Below are 21,760 nucleotides of genomic sequence, written 5' to 3'. Positions count from 1 at the left end.
ACCAATTCGGAGGATCTGAAAGTTTCTCGTCGACAGAGATAGGTGAAGTCTTTGTCCAAATAAAAGTCTCGTGTATCGAATAAATTTATATATTATATTTGTCGAATAAAAATAACTCGAGGCGTTTTTATCCAACGAATAACTGTCAGATGCAATTAATCGTGGAATAATATATAAAGACAAATTGCCTTCGTTCTATTTTTTTGTATTTAAATAATTTTTGTATGTAGACGACGCCCATCTCTGCTCGTCGAGGAAAAGAGGGAGTAATTTTGGGATCGATGCTTGTAATCATTTCATCCTTTCGATAGTGTACGATCAATGGAATGAACTCGATCGAACGTTGATTGTCTCCCTTCTTGTTCTTCCCTCTAGGAGGCACGATGTTGCCACCACCACCTGTCGCGATATTCCCACCTGCGGCTGCGATGCTACCACGCGGACCGCCACAGTTTGCAGCTCCTTATCCGCCACCGATTTTTTACTGGCCCTATCCCTCGCCGCCAGTCAGCCCCACCAATTATTATAATGCAGCGAACGTTGGTGGCATCGCGGCGATCCCTCAGCAGGCTGCATTGGTAAGAGTCTTTCCTTTCTTATTTATTAATTAAGAAGATTTTCTTAACCACTGTCGCTGAGTCACGCTTTACTTGATAGACGAAAGTGTTTTTAAAAACTCTACGAGTCCTTCAGGATAAGTTCAACCCTCCTCTACTACGGTGGTTTCCGACCTCGCCATATTTTTGGGCCATTTTTCACCTAAAGACGCATTTATCACGTACAGATAAGTGTATTGCTCGCTAAAAGAAAAACTTCTTTTTTTAAAACCAAATCAATGTTTACTCGTAACCTTTGGCTGATTTCGGTCTTACTGAATTCAGTCTTCACAGTCTTCACATAGGAGAGGAGGATTAAGTATTGCTAAAGACTACAATCTTTATAAATTTTAGTAAAATCTTGACAAATCTGAGTAAAATCCTGAAGAGGTCAAATAATTCAGCAAGTACTAAACATCCATCAGAAAGTGACCGAAAATTTATACTAAAAAAAAAAATTAACTTTTTTTCTCTTTTATCGTTCTCATGGTCAAGGAAATCTTCTGCCAAGGGACTTCTTTGTAAAAATTACGGATACTTCGTTAATTGGAGTGTGAATCTCTGTTGCAGTTGACTCCCGCGGAGTGCCTGCAGCTGGCACCTGGGGCGACGGTGCCCACGGCGACCACGCCGACAACGGAGCAACGGATCGACACTTTCCTGCCGCGAATGGAACTGGAGAAACGCGTACCTGTTCCCGCGCCCCCGCAGGCGGAATGCAGTCCGTTCGTCGAAGTGTTCATGGTTTGATGATCATGGTCGTGAATTCGTTCGGCGATCCGCTTCTTAACGCCTGTCTCGTTGTTGATATTCGACGGAGTCGAGTCAAGCGCGTAAACCTTAGCCTCGCACGACAGAAACTTAACGTTACGTCTTTCCTGCTCCTTGCATAAGAAGATTCTTTGTGGCGAATGTAGTACAGTCTACGGTACGAGTATAGTGATCCTATTGGGTCAGTTTAGAGAGAGCTGTAGAGCTGAACTTTGTTGTGTAGGAGCCGTTGAAAGGGTAAGGTCTGTTGATTACAGGGCAGTGGTCACTGCTTGCTGTTCGCAACGCGTGTGCTCGTTTTGGGTCTGTTAGAACCTTAGGTCAATGGCACCTGAGCGTTTGTGACGGTGACTTCAAGGATCCACAAAGAGGATCTTGGTAGGATCATGGAAAAAGAATCAAAATCCTTTGTTTGGGACTCGCTAGGTTACCAAGTAGCAAGTTCAATCTAAAGTCCAGTAATAGTAGATAGAACCCAACCAAATGGCGGTAGGAATGCTAATGTACCCTTAAAGAGAATGTATCTTGGAAGAGGATGGTTACTTCAGCATGTAAACAAGCCAGAAGAAAGCTAAGAAGCTAATGAATATTCTGATACAGTTTTTAGTATGAATGAAATTAATCTGGTAGTTTTGTTGCTGTTTTTAAAGGTACGCTGAAACGCTCAGTAGCAGAATGCAGATGGTCCTAAAGTTCCAGCGTCTCTACAGTCTCTCCAGTCATTATATTTGTACCGTCGTTTGTACACCGCGGCCATTAACGAGGCCTTGGGCGGAGATATCCAGCGCGACACGATTTATTATCCTCATCTTCGAAGAAAGCTCCCCCGTAAATCTAACGTGTCACCAAGTGTCACGTTTCTTTCTAGTCTAGAGACAGATGCAAGTCGTCGTAGCATAGCGCAGTGACGTCGTTTCTTTCTCGTCGTTCGTTTCAGTTGTTCTGAAGCAGTACGCGCGCGGCGCGTTCTCTATCCTCCTGATCCTCGTTGTTTCTGGGCCCATGTTTAACAGCCTCTCAATCTGTCAAATTGTCCCTTAAGTAATGCTATATTTCCCTTTTCGAAAAGGGGTAAATGGAAACGATTCATTTACTATCATTAATCGTCGATATATTTCCCTGTACTGGAAAGGTGAGGACAATTTAGTTAGGTGTTTATCCAAGGTTACTTAACTCCTTTCCTTTAGTCAACAATTGAAGAGTTTGCAAATTTGTTGAACAATGAGTGAACAGAACCATTACAGAAAAGGAAGAACAATATGTTGGCGATTAATGACTGTACGTAAATTATTTTATTTTACCCTACTCGATAAAAGAAAGCTCGCATTACTTACGAGATGACTCGTTACATTTCTGGAATCCATTACTCGCTCTGCGTCCGAGCATCGGAGCGTTACATGGCTCATTCCGAGAGCAAAGCGTTAATCGACAATTGAACAATTATGCGGTTGCCTCGATATCAGTAATACATAGGTTTTAGAAGTAATCGACGTCGATCGTTTTGTGTAAGCCTCCAGAAGTAACGATCGCGACGTGCGGTTCCAGATCACCTGACCAATAGTTGATCACCACCTCAGTGTTAAATTTTTTCGCAATAATCAGAAGAATTTCAAACCTTGAAGATAGCCTCATCTTCTGTAGCTTTAATTACATTTGAAGTTATTAAATTTAGGTTATCGACAAGTAGTAGAAATAAGAAATTATTCGTCTTACAAAGGGTAACTCTTGCCTTATAAAAGTATAACAATTGGCAGTATATCATAGAAAACAGATCATTTAGTCAACTACTGACGAGGTGATCTTACTCGAAACTAGTTAACCTGACACGCGACGGCTACCTTTTAATTTGTACAAACGTATATTTTGCAACGTATATTTTTCTCAACATGGCCGCGCGAGCAGTCGTTGTCAACGCCGAATTAACGACGGCGTTTTTATCGTAGGAATTTTACTTAATTTAATTTAAAGTTTTAATATGAAATTTAATATATTCCCTATCGAGCATCGTTGCTCAAACGATACGTATATTATCATTGATTCGCTATATGTTTCATTACATTATTCGTCAATGTAAGTAATTATTATTCGACTGTGTAAGCGTCGTCTGACGTTAGCTTCCGAATCATCGGTTTGCTTGAATCGCTGTGGGAGGCTGCGTAACAGCAAACATTACGAACGTCTTCCGTTAGTGTGTTACTCGTTCGAGCCAATTTTTTTTTATCATCGATTCGTACACACTTTCGCGTGTGCAACTCGATATATACTTCATAGTTGATACTTATTGAGGATTCTAGGTGTAATCAGTATTTTTTAGGTAAGATACTTCAACGTCTCTGCAGCATTCCAGTCAGTCTTTAAAGGAGCATTATTATCAAATATTTTATCCGAAGGAAGTTGCTTACACCCAGAAGCCTCAGTTGGTATCAACCATGTAGAATCAGGCCGTGAAAGCCTAAAATATTTTAACCAATTTTATCTTGTTCTTACAGAGTTGCGTCTACAAGAGTTACGTCCATCGTGTTTAATAGTTCGGAATACGATCAGACGACGAATTTTCGTTCAAAAACACGTTGAAATGAAAGTCTGGTATAAAGAAATTCTATTCCACATTCTCAACTTGTTTTTGTATAATAAATCGGATTTTTCGATCGTATCGCGTGCTGTCTGACACTCTGTACGAGTCGATAAGAGATGCGTTGTTTACGGTTGGTAAACATTCAGGTCAAGTGTGTGGACGCCAGAGATGAACTGATCGCTCAATCGCGTAATTAGTTCGTATATATTTATGAAACAGTTCTTTTCTCGAGCGTTTGGCACGTGCGATTTTTTAATCGTTCGCTCCTACTCAGCTATTTACTTTCTTCGATACCCCTCCCCCTATTCGAAGTACGTTCACATTTTCATAGCTAATTTTTTTTTATCGTGCATTAGTAACAGCAGTCGAAAAAGTTCACGTGCATGTTCATAGATGTTGCTTGGGTTTGCGTTACCAACGCAGACCATAAGTATTTACGTCTATGATTGCAAAGTACAGGGGAGGGAAGGGAAAGAAATAAATTACAGATACTTCGCGTAAAAATCGAGCCAAGGACATATTTTCTTCAATAGCTTTGGAAATCGTGTTTCTTCTAGCTGTTCCTGTTCCTGCTAACGGCGCTCGTGTACAAAAAAAAAGGTGCAATTTTAGATGTAAAGAAAGAGTGAAATGCTCCAGGGTCGTTCTATCGATAGAAATTAAGAATTACTTCCGGTAAAATAACTTTATAATTCTTGCGACGCGAACATATTATACATATATATATATATGCAAATTATACGAATAATAGATATATACGTATGCGTCCTTAACGAATATTATTTACAGCTAGGTTTCGACGCGAGCTTGAAATAATCGATAATCGATGATGCGAGTATAGTTTTATAATTGCCAAAAAGTTCAGCGTACGTTCCGATCTAAAAGTATCGATAGTGATATCGTGATGTTTCTTTCAATTAAACGGAGATAGCTTTGTATTTAAACAAAACTAAACGGTGAGAGATAAGAGTTATCGCTGGATTGTGTATGGTCGTGCGCGTAAATAGAAAAAGTATACAAAATGTACAAGTCATGCATGCAATACACTTAAAATAATATATAATGTAGTATGCAAAATATATGCCAAGTATCGACACGCAGCAACGATGTCTGCGCATTTTCCACGTATTATGTGTACGAGTGCATAAATTTTGCATATTCACAATTGCATAACTATCCACGGTCTAGCTGATCGAAACTCGAAACAGATAATCCACGAGTTGATCGATAACTATTGATACATTTTTGAATATATCACGATTATCGAACTCTCGATTCAAACGTACCTGAAGTTATTTCATCGAACGTGCGCGCCAAAACCGTTACTGACACGCGCGATTTGTTAATTTAATATTTTGCCCAGCGATTCTTGTCGGCGAAGTGCAATGAGATGCGAGGAGGCGATTCAAAAGTACGAGTACTCCGAGTCGACGTTTATCTCTCATAAACAGACGAGTCTATTCGTTTTTTTTTTAAGTTTTTTTCTTTTGTACGATAAGTACGTTAACCCTTTGCTGTCCGGACTTTATGGCTTCAACAGGTTTTCGTCGAGGCTCACTCGACGTAGGATCGCAAAGGGTTGAAAGCGTGAGCGAAATAGTGCTTCGTATTGACGAGCACAACGAACAAATCCCATTCGTTAGTGGCATGATTAACAATTGTAGGGTTTTTGTAATCAATTTCATCGTGGAGCTCTTTTCAAAGGGAAGTTTCAAAGGTTAATTATGCCACTGGCGTTGGTCCTCTTTCTTATTCCACCATACCTGGTGTCCTGCGCAATCAGTACAACTCTTCTCCTTTTGTTCTGCGTAATAGAATGAGTTTTCTGTGCTGTGGGATATCAAAGTGAAACAAAAAATTATTTGTTGTTCGTACTACATGAATATTCCAAACTTTTCCATGAAAACAATATTTGCAGGAAAAAATACTGCCCCTAGGTCTATTCAAATAGTTTTGCTCCAATTTCATTCTGTTCAGCATCTGATATCTGTCTTGATGAGAACTTTTCCCACGCAATACTACGTAGAATGGTTCCAAGCCTTTAACATGACAAATTTAGCTGAGAAAGGCATACAAAAAACGAATAAAATTTATGGGACCATCCTAATGTATCCCATAGTTCCTTTTCTCATCCATACAGATAAATAACATAGTAATTTTAACCAGGAACTTCCAGCTGTGGTTCCTGACTGCACATCCTATGAGAATAGTTTCTGGCGTTAGATATCCTTGTACACTGAAATTTATATGGAATCTATAACGTGACACAGAGTAATTCAATTTGAAAAAGTCTGGAGCAAAATATTTGGATCTATGCGAATTTAACTAAAAATCATACCATAGCTGAGAGAGGTCTCTAGCAATTCGATCTCGGCGTGACTCTCCTATCGTATTAGCTTAATAGAAAAATGTATATAGTATACATTCGCAATCCTACTTCTATAAGATTTCCAGCATGTTTAGGTTTAAAAAAAAAAAAAAAGAAATCACGTCTATAAAGCTTGATACAAGCAAAGGCGTCTTATTTGTACGTGAGCCACGTCGCGAGCACACAGAGCTTTATTAATGAAAAAAAAAAATAAGAAAATAAGAGAAAAAACGAAAAAAAAACTTTCGTCAACTGTGAGCACAAGCGAAAACGTTTTTCGCTGTCGATTGATCGTTTCTGCGGTCCAATAAAACAGCTACGACGAATAGTAATCTGATCCCGATATTTAATAATGTTATTAACGATATTAATATATTCGATATTGTTTTAAAATAGTCTTCCATAATTTATTCGTCAATCCTTTCATTATATCGTGTAATATATTGTACGCACACTTGAGAGTGTCTATTTAATTATAACGCATAGTAAATAAATAATCTTCCCTTATTTAATTCGTCCAATTAAATAAAAGAATACACATAACAGTGTTAAAGAAACGTGTAATCGGGCAATAATTTTAAATACATTTGTTTCTAATTGATGCGATTCGTTTATTAGTTCTGACGTGAAAACTGTACAAATTAAATTGTCTATAATTTCAAATCGAACTATTATATTATACCTTGAAAACGCGTCGATATATTTAGAAAATAATTTTAACGTGCACGACGCTTATTTCGATTTTTCAAATGGTTTACCACTCGTAAAAACGTATAAATATATAAAGACATTTGCGCTCGCCGTTAGAATTAGACACGAGTCGTAGAATCCTTCTTTGGAAGAATAAATTCGCACAGAACGCACTTGTTCGTTGAGCTATCGTTCTCCGGTAAATCATTATTCTCTAATAACAGTATAAAAAATATGAATTAAACGCCTTACGTTGGTTCGCTGAAAAATACCGTTTGGTATTTGTATATCTATACATACATAAATACACAAGTATATTGCGTGCCTGAGCAGGCATTGTCGCTTGTACAATAAACTTAGATGTACGGACGGATAATCTGTTACAGTAGAATGTATATAAAATTCGGAGTTGGGCAACATTTTATTCCGATAATAGATCTATTTTTTAGTCGCATTTTGCAGACATTTTTATGCGGGTAAAAATTTTGCCCATCTCTGGTAAAATTCGTGTCGAAGGCGCTTGGTGAGATCACCTACTTTAAGGAAAACTATAATCGCTAGATGTAGCATTCCTTAATGAACAACTCCTCCGCGTAAACGAAACCATAGTTACGCTAATAAGACTAAAATATAATTTATACTCCGATGAGTTATCTATCACAACGTCGACGCGTGAGTACATCTCACTCTGCGAGTATAAAACGCATACTCGATAGTTTGGCAGTGTAGTACCATATATCTGATAATTTCCTCAATTTCTCTATCGTCAAGTTTCCTTTATTTTTGTAAATTATCTTATAATGAACAAAGACTGATGTCTTAGCTTAATCAATCTCAGTAAAATGAACATACATTTCGTGGTTTCATGAGCGAACAGTTTTCAAAACGACAAATTATGCAAATTACGAGCTACTCTTCGGACTATTCTAACTGCAAACCTGCGTTCGCATCGTTGTACGATATGTAATGCGCTTTTCTGTACAGAATGCACTATAAGAAATAATTTTGTCTATTCTATAGGATATATTAGCGTAGCCAGCACAATTAGGTACGGCTTGCAAAAGATAGTCTCGCATTGGAGAATCAAGTATTGAGATCTGGTTTATAAAACAGTACTAATTCATATCAGGAAGAACGTAGATCGACGAACATTTCTTACGAAAGAAATCAACGACGTTTCATTGCACTTGTAGTCCTCCTTAAGCTCCACTGTCTTAAATGTTAAATTCGGTAGGTTTCATCGAGTCTCTCCTTAATGATAATGATTTATCAAGTTCAAACCCTATCACAGGGCAACGAGCATTGGTTCTGACACTTACGAGGTCCTCGAATTTACAAAATTGGAGCCATTTAGAAACATCGAATTACTCTTAACAGGTGCATTTATAGATAACCAAAGTCCTGATATTATAAATTTAACTGTTAAGAGCCCAATTCACTTTCTACTCCGTAGTTTACATAGCAGTTTCTAAACCCTGGCTCTTGCTTCGTACAAAGTCTCATCTTCCTGATAATAATTTATCAAGTTCAAACCCTGTCGCAGTTAAGGAACAATTGGACTCGAGTGCCAAACCTCAGCCACTTATAAACACCAAATCACTCTTAACAGCTGTCTTCATAACTAACCAAAGTCCTGATATTATAAATTAAACTGTTAAGAGCCTAGTTTCATTTTTACTCGGTACTTTACATAGCAGTTTCTAAAGGCTGGCTCTTGCTTCGTGCTCCAGCTGAGAGTTGCGTGAGTTCCGTAGGCTCGTTTACCAGAAACACATCTAAATTAGTCTCTAGCAATGCCTCGCTCTTCGATCGCAGAGGTTTCTCCTCTCCGTTATCGAGATTAGTTTCTAACAATGCTTCGCTCCTAGGTCTACTATCGTCGTAGTGATGATAGGGATGAGGTGGTATCGGAGGGTTGAAGTCCGGAGCATACTCAGGCACAGGTTCCGATGCTTGACTTGGTAAGGTAGCATTGTCATAGCTGCGTCTAACATCATAGTCCAAGGGACTGTAGGATGCCGAAGTCTCGATGTCCCTTTTCAGCTCACTAATCGAATCAGTCAAAGCTAGGCTGGAGTGCAATGGAAGAGTGGACGTGTTGTTGATATAGGAACTCTCGTGCGTTGCATCTACAGCGGGAGTCTCGTCAGTAGTTGTTTCGGTGTTAGATTCCATAGGCCAGTCGTTCGTTGTTCTCGATGCGAACGTGGAGTGGTTTCTGAAGCCTTCGTTGCGATATGTTAGATCAAACACTGGATTGTCTCCGCTCGTAGGTGGTCCATACTTTTGGGCGGTGGTCTTGAAGTCGCTGGTGCTCGGAGAGTACCGTGGATTGTGAGCCTCGTACACGTCGTAGCTTTGATTGTCTTCCATCGACGAGTTCAACTGGGACTTGTCCATTGAGTCTATGCTACCGCCGTTTAGCATTCTTCTGTAGTCTAGGGACTTGGAGTTCAGCGTGTCTGTTGAATGCTTCGTCTGGAATCAGAAGCACAGTTATGAATTTTTCGGGTGACAAACGGACAATTTTCTGGTGATTAGGGTGTTGCTGCAACTTAGTTAATTTAAGATATTTTTACATACAAAAATTGCGACACATCCACTACGAAACGTTCTTTGGAATACCCTTAAACTTATTACCGGAACATTTTTTGTTTGTAAAAAAAAAAAAAACAATTCTAAATATGCACTTCTTTTTGGACTACGCTTCCCTCCTTCATTGGTAGTGATAAAAATTATTCAAATAAACTCGACATTTTCTTCTATATCTTGGGACTTCTTTGGGACTTCTTCTTCTTTCGATATCATTATGGAGCTAGCTAAGATAAGGAATCCTCACCGTAATAGGTTTACGTCGATACGCAAGTTCTGTGAATCCAGAAGTAGAACCAACCGATCGCAGAGAATGCAGGGATTGTCTGATAGAGTTTCGCCTTTCCAATCTTTCGAGATTCCGTCTCTTCGACTTCGATACCCAGAGAGCAATGGCAGCTGTTAACAACGCGAGTGCTATTCCTGCTGCCCCTAACACAGCCACTGCCACAATGTCTTTTCTCCATGATAGCGGGTCGATGTTCACTCTAGGATCTACAGCGATAAATGATTTATATTGTTTTCTCTTAACATAATGGGTACGAATATTTATGGGATTGAGTCTATATTCAGGTCGGTGAAGGGTTACTTTTCTACAATAATTACAAGAATAAGGAAACGTACCAATTTCGCAAACGAAGGGGCTGCGTTGACCACAATAATCGATCTCTATCGTTTGATAAGTGAAAGTTGTGCATTGATCCACGCGATCCAACTGCTGTACCCAGGCACGATCCGAATAATCGTAACGTTCCTGTTGTTTTCGTATGAAATGCCAGAGCTCCACGTAATCACCCATGATAAATGGCATAGATGCATTTACCGACTAAAGAACGTGAAAGAAAACATCAGCAGATTAAAGTGTTACTTGTACACAAGCTTTGCAGGAGCTCCCAGTTTACATAAAAAAGGATCAGTGATTAATGGTCTCACCCTGCAGAAATCTCGAGCACTATAGAAGTCCATTGGAGCACCAATATATATGTAACACGTGTCGCCCACGAGATCCCACGCCGGTGGACACTTTCCATTCAGAACGGATGCATTGCTCATGTGAAAAGGTTGATAATCGACTTGCAGCAAATCGGGAGAATCTCCACTGTCTCTTACTCTACCTGCCACAGCTAACGTTTCGTTGTATCCCCACCAATTATGTCTCGCATCCACGTGTGACTTCCACATCTCTAATTGCCTGTGAAGTACGATTTATCGTGAGAATTATTCCGGCATCGTTAAAACTATAAAAGTATCAGGAAACATTTTGATACGAACTCTGATCTGTTCGTTGTGAGCATTTCGTAATCGTTGTCTGGATTGAACAATACATTGTCGACGTATTGTTGGCCAGGGGTCCCCGCGACTATTGTACTACGTCCATTGCGGTCCACTGCATAGTTTCTGAAACGTTATTTTGCCACGTAATAAATGGACGTGTAACTGAAGAATGGACGAGCAAAACGAAGAATACGCACTTGTAGAAACCATTGTGAGACGTGGTTTGGTAGATAGGTAGACGGACCCTTTCGAATCCTGAAATTTCCAAAAGATGCGCGCCGAGATTGGCGTGCAAATAATTGAGCGTCATGTTACTGACTACTTGTTTCAGAACGATGTTGTTGTCGTAGGGAGCGTTGTTTTTCGTGAAATAGTTTCTGAATATAGTGACTTCTTGATATGGACTGCTTTGGCGGCCCTCCACGTATCTGTGAAAGAAGATGACCATTATTTCTATGTTTGTTTCAAAGCGATACAATGGAATACAATGCTCCATGACAATATTGTATCGTACTTACAATGCGGGTTTGTTATAGTTCTCTGAAAAGAGATTGTTATGGATCCACCCTTTCAAAGAAGTGGCCGAACCTCTGGAATCAGCTCGGATCGAAAGTCCACCTTGATTCTTCTGAACTAGATTGTTCTAAAATATTTCGAATAACGCAATTACAAAGATCTCAATAAATATCTCGCATCTGATTCTAAATTAGATTTTTTAAATTCTTAAATGTAAGGCCACTCACTCTGAAGTATAAGGACTGCGTATTTTGAACGTCCAGCCATAGCGCAGATTTGCAAGTCGAGAAATTACCGTAAAGCTTCTCGCAATTGTTCGTGAACTGATTACGTTCCAGGGTCATTATTGCGTTTACTTCGCCAGCACTTGCGTATTTTATCGCTCCCTCGCGGCAATTCGATATAACAGAATAAGAAACGTTGTGTTGGACGTCGCGATCTGAAGAGGAAAATCGAGACGTGAATAAACCGATCTGTCTGAATGATCCTTATGTAATACTTACTAAATCCAATGGCGGAGATTGGCAGGGTAATTACTTCTGCGATAAACCCGTGCACGTTGCTTGCACCATTAGCGAACAGTTTTATACTGAGGCTAGGGCCCTGGGTTTTGAAAAGCTTCTTCTCGTCGGGACTATCAGCTTCCAGGTGGCCTATACTCTTGGCAGTGACGTTGTAAATGTCTCCATCGTATAAAGTAATACTGTCGACGCGACCAAGCTTTCCAGTAGAGTTGAAAAGATTGAACTGTAGGAGCCTGGAATATGTCGAAGTCATCTTAACTTTTTGTTGAACGTACTTTTGGTGTTTACGTATTCATAAGTTAATTCGGAATCGTATTGGATAGATTCTTTCTTCGTTTTTAGACAGTACAAACCTAAATCCAAAGGGTTTGGCCCTGTAGGCGCTGCGAAAGATTTTAACGCAGCTTACAGGGTGATTGTCATACTTGTAGTACACGATCACTCGTTCCTCGAGCGTGATCTCTTTAGTGGTATCACATATATCGATCATACTGAACAGATGATAAGGGATACTGAGGTCTTTAATTGGTGTGAATGAACTTTCTTCAGCTTCGCGTCCTTCGCCCGTTATCGAGAGTATGTTGACACCGTTTCCAAGTACGTTATCGACGGTATTGAATAGTAATTCAACCTGTCGAATTAATGAGCTAGTTAGTAAAGAAGGTGTACAGTCTCCAATAGTTCCCCCAAAAAATAAAATTTAAATTCAAACGAAATTTAACCCTTTGCACTCGAGAGATTCTCAGTCACCATTAGGTTTCACGCAGCAAATATACGATACCTAATGTTTCTTTAGGTTTGATTTCTTTGGAGCTCGAAGTGTCAATAAAATGATTGTCGGCGAGGTAAAGGTGACCTTATTCTCAAATCTAGATAGCTTAGAATTCATGGCAATAGAATGCTAAGAAACATATCTCGAGTTGCTGGTAGATACCAGAAAAAAATCCTCGAGTGCAAAGGGTTAAATTTTCATTTTTTGGTCTCTGACCTTTTCTGCTTGCCTGATACTAACCGTGTGAGTAGGTGATATCACATTGATACCGTGATAGGCGCTGCGAATTATGTTCACCTGCATTATCGCCGGTGATTTCATAATTGTCTGCAGAGCAGCTGACTTCTCGAAATGTAGAATTCCAGCACCAGTTATGTTGATATATCTCAAAACTGATTCGACTCGTCTCACTGTCTCGTGAGTAACCACGTCGTGGATGCGATGCTCGTACAAATGATGTTCGAACTCGCCATTGGCGATGCGTATGCCACCCCAGTAATCATGTGCATCGTCCAGATTCCGTTTTCCACAACTGATGAAGACAAATTGGCTGTCCCATGGACATTCGTGTCGGTGACCGTACAGTTGACCGTTTAATCGAATCTGGCAGTCTTCTAATTTCTCTTCTCTCCCAGTGCACTGAAATATATTATTGTATGAGGTTCTCCGACGTTCTATGCTACGTTACTTTGTGAAGATTAGAGTGCAGCTTACAGAATGGTAGAGTAACAAGAAATAAGGATTCAGCAATACACAATACAAGAAATAAGAATACGACAATATAGGTTTCTCCTACACTCTATGAGAAATCATTTTTGGTTCAACGCATCGAGTCTTCACTGGCAACCCCAATTCTTTCTAACTTGTAATACCTGTAATGGTTCAGGCCAAGACCAAACTCGTATCAGAGAACCAGGATGCAATTCGTATCTACGATCGTACGATACGAAGACGTTGAGCGTGTCGTGGCCCAATTGACGACAGGCCACTTGAGCATTCCTCTCAGTAAATCTGGTATCGCAGAGGGGTATCCATTGTAAGGTTGTTTTATTGAAGAATTCCAGGAAACCTGTAACGACACAGGGATGTGAATACTGTGTAAATGTGCATGCATATATGAGACCAGATTAAAGTAGTCTACCTTCATTGTGCAAGGAAGAACACCGTCCATCCTTGCAAAGACGAATCGTTTCCTCCGACATTGAGACAACATTTCCAGAGTTTCTAGTAGGTTTCACGATGACTGAATCGTTTATATCGCTACGTTCCATTGGCTTCATTATAATCTCATGACCAGGTGCACCCACGGCTTTCAACGTACCAAGAACAAGGATACCGACGTTGGGAGCAAACTCCATGACAACGTCTGGATAAATATGCAACGTGGACTCTGGCATCACGGTGATATCCGATCGTACCACGTAGGGTTTATCCCTGGCGTGTATAGATAAATTCTCCACGATACGTCCGCCCAAGTTGTCCAAGTCTACTTCTCTTACGATCTGCCAAGACGCGGAAACAGATGAATCGAAGGCGTCGTTTGTCAAGAAAGGTCGATAACGAGCCACCGCGTGGTCGTTCCAGTCGTCGAAGTCGAAGATCCTTCGTCTGAAAGGAGATGGGGATGTAAACCAAACTGGAAGGTGCATATTTCTCTCGATATCGTATGGATACGATATTTTGCCTATCATCACTTGACATTTAGCATTCATGAAGAATTTGAGGAACTCTTCAACTATAGGATCTGAGACTATTTAAAGAAATCATGAATGAGGTCCATGCTCTACCACGATGCATTTTACATCATTCTTAAACCTGACATTAAGCATTCACCTCTGAAGAACCAAAGTTCTGGCTCATTCAGATTTGATCAAATGTCTTTCCCCCCAATTAGAAGCAACAATTTTGAAAAATGTTGAAGAAATCAACACTCACCTTATCTCAATGTCCTCAGGGGTTCCCCACCAGTTCTCAGTCACGTCAACCTCATTATTGATCTTTGCAGTCCTTATACCAGCCAGCAGTTCATAGTCCAAAGAATTATCACCAAATAAATTTCTATTTATCCGCACTTTTTGGATGCCATGGAAGCCCACCACGTAACTCGGACTATCATCCGTGCGACGTGGACCCATGCCAGCTAGATCGTAGCTATTCCGTTTGATCTCGTTATTGAAGAAACGAGCATCGACGTCTCCTAAAATCTCCGACTGGCTGTCTGCCTTGAACTCTACCATGTAGACACCAGTGTTGCTCGAAATGCGATTATTGTCGATTCGCATTTTCTTTTCCATTCCGCGGACAGATATCAAACCAGTCTTACATCTGTTCCCTTCGAATCGATTGTGAGAAACGTTTAGGGTAGCGTAATGGCCGTCTACTATGAAACCAAATAGCTCGTTGTTGCGCCAAGTGTTGTTACCAAAGAACAAGGTGTGCGTGAAATTCTCGTTGTACTGCCAGACCTCTGGCAACGCCACTTCGAAACCACCTCTTCGATTCCTTTCTACGGTGCTGTCTTGCATAATCCAGTGAAAGAGATTATTTGAGTGCCTAGCATCGCGACTGAACTGGTATATCCCATTCCCATTGTCCGTGATCAGGCTGTCGTTGATGTGAATGGCGATTTCGGATAGGTTCGTCTGAAAAATATTCCAATGGGGCGAGTGCACGTAAATCGCTTCTTCCTGATTGTGGGACACCTCGCAGGTGATCAGCTGTATGGTCTCGTTTGCTTTTCGCAGAAAATGGTCACCTATCTCGTCCAAGTATCTGTTGTAGAAGGATGCTAGTATACCCCTTTTATTGTTCTTGATCTTGGACTTTGTGACTAGCAAGGTTGGAATCGGTCCTCTTACAATCTTGTTTCGTACATCCTGAAAATGTAGTTTAGAAGTGAAATCGAGTTGACTGGCTGATACAAGTGTTTTATCCTTTTTCGTTTTGCATACACACCTGTATGGGGGCTCGTAGAGCTGTAATAACCATAACAGCGCCACCAAGAGCCTTCACGCCACTGTCGTACTCCAGGATCACAGCAAATGAGCTGGATGTCACAGGAAAGACGGCCAAATCGCGTCTCACGTGCCAAACATCTCGATTAGGATCACCGTACTGCGAGTCGTACACGATGATTTGCTCCGTGCTGCGATTCTCGATGGGATTCAGAAGCTGAATACCGATCACGTATCCTGGTCTGCACTGTGGAATTGATCAAATTCGGTTGATTACTCATTTATTTTCATAAACAGTAACTGCTTCGTATCAATAACAATTCTTGTACGCGCTTACTACGATGTTGAGGCGTTGATGGATTGACTCGCCGTTGACTTTGGCCGTTGTTATATACTTAGTTTCCCCGTCGGAAAGTTCAATTTCCGTTGTGTAGGTGGGTATGACTATCGGATCGTAGGAAGATTCGATCGCGTCTGGTACACGGTGAAACCAGCCCGCGAATTCTCTTTGCTGGACTGCGGATAAAGTAGGGTTGTGTCTAATCCCAGCAACCTTGTTATACTCGATTCTAGAATTAATGATTTGCATCCCCAACTGCTTGAAACTGATACCGCTGCCGCCGTTCTGGGAGAAGTCGCTGTTTCTGACGGTGTTCACTGCGTCAGCAGAATATATATCCGAGTAGAGTACTCCTAAACCATCTTGAAGATTGTCGATGACTCGAACACTGTCCAGGGAGTGTCGTGCGAAATCGATTTGCAAGGCTGGAAAGATTTGAAATATTGTGAGTTATTCGAGTGGTCTCCCTTAAATGCATCGACCTACGCGTGTTAACCGTTTCATCTGAAATACCTGGCTTGAACGAATTCGTGGCATAATCGAGCAACCCTGCTTTTTCGATAGTGACGAATTGGAGGTCGCTCCTCTGAGCCAATGGCCCCAATCGAAGGCCTGCCCAAGCGGCTTCCGAACACCTGACGCCCACATCGTTCTCGTGAGTACAAGAATTCTCGAAGCTCTGTTCCGTCTCTGCTCGACACTTCGATATGTCGTTGTCATCCTCGGTGCATCTGACATTGCTCAGGACGATGTCCTCGTTGATACCCGCGTTTGGAATCTGAGAGCGTTCCATGAGCCAATTGTCAGGGTCCAGGGTCAGGCCTAATTGGTGACACACTAGGGCTGCGTCGCGGATTGTCCAGCCATAATTACAAACTGTTCCCCATTTTTCACCTACTTTTACCTGTTGATTACAGTAAGAGTAGTAGTGTTGTACTTGTACGTAATGTGATACTGGAGCTAGAGACTACTAGGCTCAGCTACTAAGGGCTAGAGTTTACTAAGCTCAGCTATAAGTGGCTAAATAATACTAGACTCTACTACAAGTTCGTATATCGGAAACTAAGCATGCTTGTGTTCTTATAAACGAGGTCCTGCCGCACTTTATCTTCAGTTAGTACCTGTAATCTTCCCTCGAGATTGGTCTTTCCCCCAAGAAGCCTCACAGACGACTCCATTTCGTTAATTTGACCAAGTCCTTCATCCGTCAGAGTTTCGTTGTCAGTATCCATGACAATTTCCTCCTTCAAGGTGAACAAAATATCGCTAGGTCGTTTGCCACGAGCATCGAGCCTGCCAGCGACCATCATCCCCACAGCCAGGGGGAAACGTAACGTGACACCAGGGTGTAGAATTAATTTACCACTCGGTCGTACGTTGATATCGCGCTCGACGATGTACTCTCCAGCTTTGAGTGACTCCAGACCATCGACTTCGCCACCTACGAAATTTGTACCGGGTGTAACGAATTGCGGCACGAACGTTGGATTCGAAATGATCGTGGTGGCTCCTGGATTGCTGTTGTGCAGCAAATACGGGAGGTACTCGATTTTAGCCAGGTTGTACCTGTCCTTTCTGAAACGTAACAACTTGTCAGCTATTCGTTCTGGTTCGTATTAACGCTTCATCTACCGGCCTATTTAGAAATAGTCTGCAATGCAGACAAATTTTGTCTACATTAACATATAGTAATCTAGGCTGACATCAATTCCTGCGTAGTGTTACTAGGTACACCCAAAGCCAAGTTTGTTACAAAAATTTGAACATTGTAAGTAGACAGTCAACAACACAACAAATACCAGAAGGTAGACACTGGAATTAAAAAGCCTCTAAATAGGATCTCGGTAAATAAAGTGTTAAAATAAAATGTCTTGGCGCATAGATTAATCCAAGCATTTTAAATACTTGGATCCACTTTCGCGCCAAGAATATGGAACCATCGATAAGTGGCACACCTGTGAAACAGTCGTTCAAATATTTTGTTCTCCTCTGGGAATCCAAGCCAATTATAAGTGCAGTTAATAATTTTGCTCTGATCTTCCAAGTGAGACCCAATCTCGTACGATGACTCGGGATTGTTCAGAATATTGCGAAAAACCACCACGTTGCTCGAGGAAACGACGACGACCGCTGCCACTCTGGAACGCGGTATCAATCTCGATCTCATCGTGTTCCCATCGTCGAACAACTCGCGAACGCGATTGTCTCGCAGGAAGTTTCTCGTGAACAATAACTTCTGCGCGTCGCTGTACGGCGAGAGCCCGATACTGACTACAAAGACGCCGCGATTTCCGTAGAACTCGTTGTGCCGAACAATGATATCCACGGGAAGAATGTTGAACTCCTCGTAGAGAGGATTTTTTATCAATATACAGCCACTGGACTGTTCTCTGAAATTGTTGTACTCGATAACCGCCTCCATGTTGAGTGCAGGGCTCAGCTTGATCCCGAATTTAGCGTTCTGGACGAAGGAATTGTGACCAATTTGGAGCCTCAACAGCCCTTCATTCTGCCTCCAACTGGACTCCACTTGTAACGCTGTCTCGGCGCTGCTATTGAACCAATTACCCGTCACGTTCACGTAGGAATTGCCGGTTGCGTTGCCAACCTGCAGTCAATGTAAATCGTTAGGGGAACGTTGCACGCTGATCAAAATATACCGATCAAACAATTAGAGAATTAAAGTGAAGTGATGGTTACTTAAGCACTGAAACCTTTAATTTCGAGGTTGATGACATTGCTTATAATTGATCGTCTTCAGAGAAAGGGACTAATTTTAAATGTAGCGACGGTCATTACTTTCTTTGTGAGGTGAAGTAATCATTGACGATCTTCTCGATACTCACAAGAACACCAGCATCCTTGTTTCTGAAAATTTGCGAATACTCGACCACGGTGGCCTGATTGAAGTACACGTATTCGGTGGACGCGCTGTCGTTCAACCACACCGCGAATCCGTACCCCTGATTGGAGGAAATGCTCGTTCGGGACACGTTACGGTTTCCTCCTGTGTGGGTGATATTAACTCCGTCTCCCGTGTTGAAAGATATACGGCTGCCCGTGATATTTACATCCGCGGCGCCGCCCAACACGTGTACGCCAGCCACGTGCTTGTTGCTGGACACAGAAGTCTCCTGAACGTGCAGGGCCGATCGCAGTTTCTCCACCGCGATTCCTCTTCCGTTATTGCCAGCTATTGTGCTACCGGTCACGTTGAGATCGTAGGTTTTCTCTGAAAGGCAACAATGTGTGTGTTTAACAATTTACTCGCTGGTAGCGATGGGCCATACAATTAAATTCAATAGTATTTTTCATGTTGACAATGTTAGTTCTATTCGATCTTTATTTTATATCTATTAGAATCGTTTCTTCGATTAATATTTACATATTATTTCATACAATGATTGGAGTATTAAATATTTAGCGGTATCAAATGTTATCTCAATAATAGATAACAAAGTTATCTTAGCAAAAGGCCTATTAATAGAGTCGATAAAGTGTTGAGAAACGTTTAGAGAAATGTTTCTTTTTCATATGTAAGAAAATATGTACACCATCCATTTTCTCGGAGACTTACTGTAGCCCGAAGTCAATCGCACGAAAACGATAGTGTTGGTGCGCGGTTCAGCGATGAATTTCACGAACAAATTCTGTCGAGTCGTCGTCACGCTTTGGGGCAACGCTCCATTTTTTATTTTCACTTTGGCTAATAACTTCTCCCCAACGCTCATACCGTCGTATACTTCTATCGTGGCACTGTTGTTTCTGTCTGTCTTCATTTGTAGAAAGTGTATCGTCAATACGTGTCCAGATCTCGTGAATATGTGCTGAAACGTGTACATTTATTACAATCGTACTTACAATGCAGCAGCATGTACCAAAACGTGGGAGGTTTTAAATTTAATTTTAACAGTGTTTACTTGTGGACAGCGCTTCGTGTTGGGCGCGTATTTGCTCTGCTCCATGGATATGATAAGGGGGAATATTTGACTAGCAGTCGTTGGAAATGTGCATAAATCGAAGACCTCTGTTCTATCTAATTTGTCGTCTGGTCGTTCGTCGAAGTGAACGTACTTTATCCCATCGGCTCCGTTATCCAATATGGAACAGTCGTTAACGTGTGCCATTCCTGACGAGCTGTTCACATAAATCCCGTACCCTGCAAACGAATAATTGTATAACTTGTACTGTCTACGAAGAACTCAGAGTTTGTGCCATAATTATAACAGTGACTGAGGTAGCAGGGCAAAGTTCAGGAAAAATAAAAGAATCAAGGAAAAAGATTCTATAGAATATTCCTATCAAAGTTACCTCTGTTGTTTTGGATGGTACAATTGTTTATTATGACAGGAGCGTTGGGTATGGTCACAATAATCCCTGTGGAGGCAGCATGGAGAACCGAAATCGATTCCATTTGCGGTGGAACGCCTTCCACGTCGATAGCAGCCGTAACGTTATACTCTCTGCCTGTTCCTGCGTGTCTATTAGGGAGAGACAATATTACTAAAAGCTGTCCACCGATGCCAGTTACTGAAACTAGAGTAAGACTAGACTAAAGTTGAATATTCGATAGGATATGCTTACTCTATTACTACGTTTCGTAGTATCGACTTCGATTTTCGTATATAAATAGTATTTTCTTGGATCAGTGGTCGATCGTACAGAGCATCCTCGAAGCGAATTCCTCTCCAATGTTTAATGGCCTTCGTTGCCCCGTCGTGGCGAGGTAAACAGGCGATACCGAGATCAGGATGATAGTCTAAAATCGTGGGAGTAAAAATTAATTTCCCACTAAAAATAGTTTTCGATAGCATTCACTCGTTCGAAATTAATAAAAAAAAAAGTTACCGCAAACGCCACCTCCGAGTTGTCTATCCGACCACCTCTCGCAGTTGGTCAAAGAGGACTCGGTGCCTCTACATCCTGGTTGCTCGTATAATAATCGTGGTTTCGCGGGCCATTGTCTGTCTATCCACGACGACCATCGTCCGCCTTGGAAACCAAGCTGTCTGCATGCTGTCTCTAAATCGGCTCGTGTCCAGCTGTGCACGACGTTAATGAATTAGAAGAGTTAAGCTTGCAGTCGTTAGCCTCTCGAGGCATTGGAGTAATGTAATATGCTTAATAGTTTAATACTAAGTAGCCAGATTAAGTGTTTTCAGACGTCTTTAGACCAGGGCTAGATCAACCTGAATCATTACGAGCGAAAGGTCTAAGTTTCTGTAGTTTTGCTTAATTATATCGAAATCGTTTTAGAAATTGACAAGTACCAACAAAACAATAACATTATAACATTACACGTGCACGACATTGGTCGAATGTAAATTCCACTCTCGTGCAATTTAATTAATTCAAAAGTATCGATCGTAAAGTGCAGCCTCTAACTCTATGGTTATCAATCTCTTTCGATCCCGAGTCACTATAAATTTTCCACGCGCCGAGGGAAGAAGTAAATACCTACTTTCGTGAGTTGGTGCAAACGGCACGCCACTCGTTTCGATGGAATAGTTCTAATCGACCTTCGAACGGCGTTGGTCCATCGACCAGTCGTATGGAAAGTGGCGATTCAACAGGGTGGACCTGATTGTTGGCTTCTGATGCTGTTAATAGGATTGGCGCGTGTGATTCCCCCTGCGAACAGAAATCGTTCGTAGTAATTGGAGGAGTAACCTGTAGGTCTTCCAAACGATTTATCGGATACTTGATATTCGGTACTCGGTTCTTGGTGTTCGGTATTTAGCACTCAACAATTGGTATTCAATCATTATAGATTCGCCATTCAACACT

The 21,760-nt window shown here is 41.3% G+C and overlaps 2 protein-coding genes across 3 annotated transcripts in view; one reads left to right on the top strand and one right to left on the bottom strand.

Moving 5' to 3' along the window:
• LOC128877406 (RNA-binding protein fusilli) overlaps positions 1-6,703 on the top strand; it is a 44,740-nt gene extending 38,037 nt beyond the window's left edge. For both annotated transcript variants that reach the window (XM_054124690.1, XM_054124689.1), the window contains exons 11-12: positions 376-578; positions 1,167-6,703. In XM_054124690.1, the coding sequence (XP_053980665.1) occupies positions 376-578; positions 1,167-1,346 (383 nt within the window). In that variant the 3' untranslated portion in view covers positions 1,347-6,703. The remainder of the gene's footprint in view (positions 1-375; positions 579-1,166) is intronic.
• A 208-nt stretch (positions 6,704-6,911) lies between these two features.
• Positions 6,912-21,760, bottom strand: part of LOC128877405 (protein bark beetle) — a 20,801-nt gene continuing 5,952 nt past the window's right edge. The window contains exons 3-28 of the mRNA XM_054124686.1: positions 21,435-21,604; positions 20,822-21,015; positions 20,558-20,732; positions 20,285-20,454; positions 19,894-20,132; positions 19,551-19,800; positions 18,820-19,205; positions 17,929-18,581; positions 17,095-17,548; positions 16,487-16,877; positions 15,971-16,398; positions 15,635-15,880; positions 14,615-15,555; positions 13,821-14,287; positions 13,552-13,748; positions 12,920-13,318; positions 12,261-12,538; positions 11,887-12,140; positions 11,611-11,822; positions 11,386-11,510; positions 11,065-11,295; positions 10,865-10,990; positions 10,526-10,784; positions 10,217-10,418; positions 9,840-10,087; positions 6,912-9,478 (exon numbers count right to left, since the gene is read on the bottom strand). Coding sequence (XP_053980661.1) covers positions 8,687-9,478; positions 9,840-10,087; positions 10,217-10,418; positions 10,526-10,784; positions 10,865-10,990; positions 11,065-11,295; positions 11,386-11,510; positions 11,611-11,822; positions 11,887-12,140; positions 12,261-12,538; positions 12,920-13,318; positions 13,552-13,748; positions 13,821-14,287; positions 14,615-15,555; positions 15,635-15,880; positions 15,971-16,398; positions 16,487-16,877; positions 17,095-17,548; positions 17,929-18,581; positions 18,820-19,205; positions 19,551-19,800; positions 19,894-20,132; positions 20,285-20,454; positions 20,558-20,732; positions 20,822-21,015; positions 21,435-21,604 — 8,487 coding nt within the window. The 3' untranslated portion in view covers positions 6,912-8,686. The remainder of the gene's footprint in view (positions 9,479-9,839; positions 10,088-10,216; positions 10,419-10,525; positions 10,785-10,864; positions 10,991-11,064; positions 11,296-11,385; positions 11,511-11,610; positions 11,823-11,886; positions 12,141-12,260; positions 12,539-12,919; positions 13,319-13,551; positions 13,749-13,820; positions 14,288-14,614; positions 15,556-15,634; positions 15,881-15,970; positions 16,399-16,486; positions 16,878-17,094; positions 17,549-17,928; positions 18,582-18,819; positions 19,206-19,550; positions 19,801-19,893; positions 20,133-20,284; positions 20,455-20,557; positions 20,733-20,821; positions 21,016-21,434; positions 21,605-21,760) is intronic.

The sequence above is a fragment of the Hylaeus volcanicus genome, chromosome 5 (genome assembly GCF_026283585.1).
Source record: "Hylaeus volcanicus isolate JK05 chromosome 5, UHH_iyHylVolc1.0_haploid, whole genome shotgun sequence".
In the NCBI taxonomy this organism is placed as follows: Eukaryota; Metazoa; Arthropoda; class Insecta; order Hymenoptera; family Colletidae; genus Hylaeus; species Hylaeus volcanicus.
This window is presented reverse-complemented; position numbering and strand designations above follow the sequence as displayed.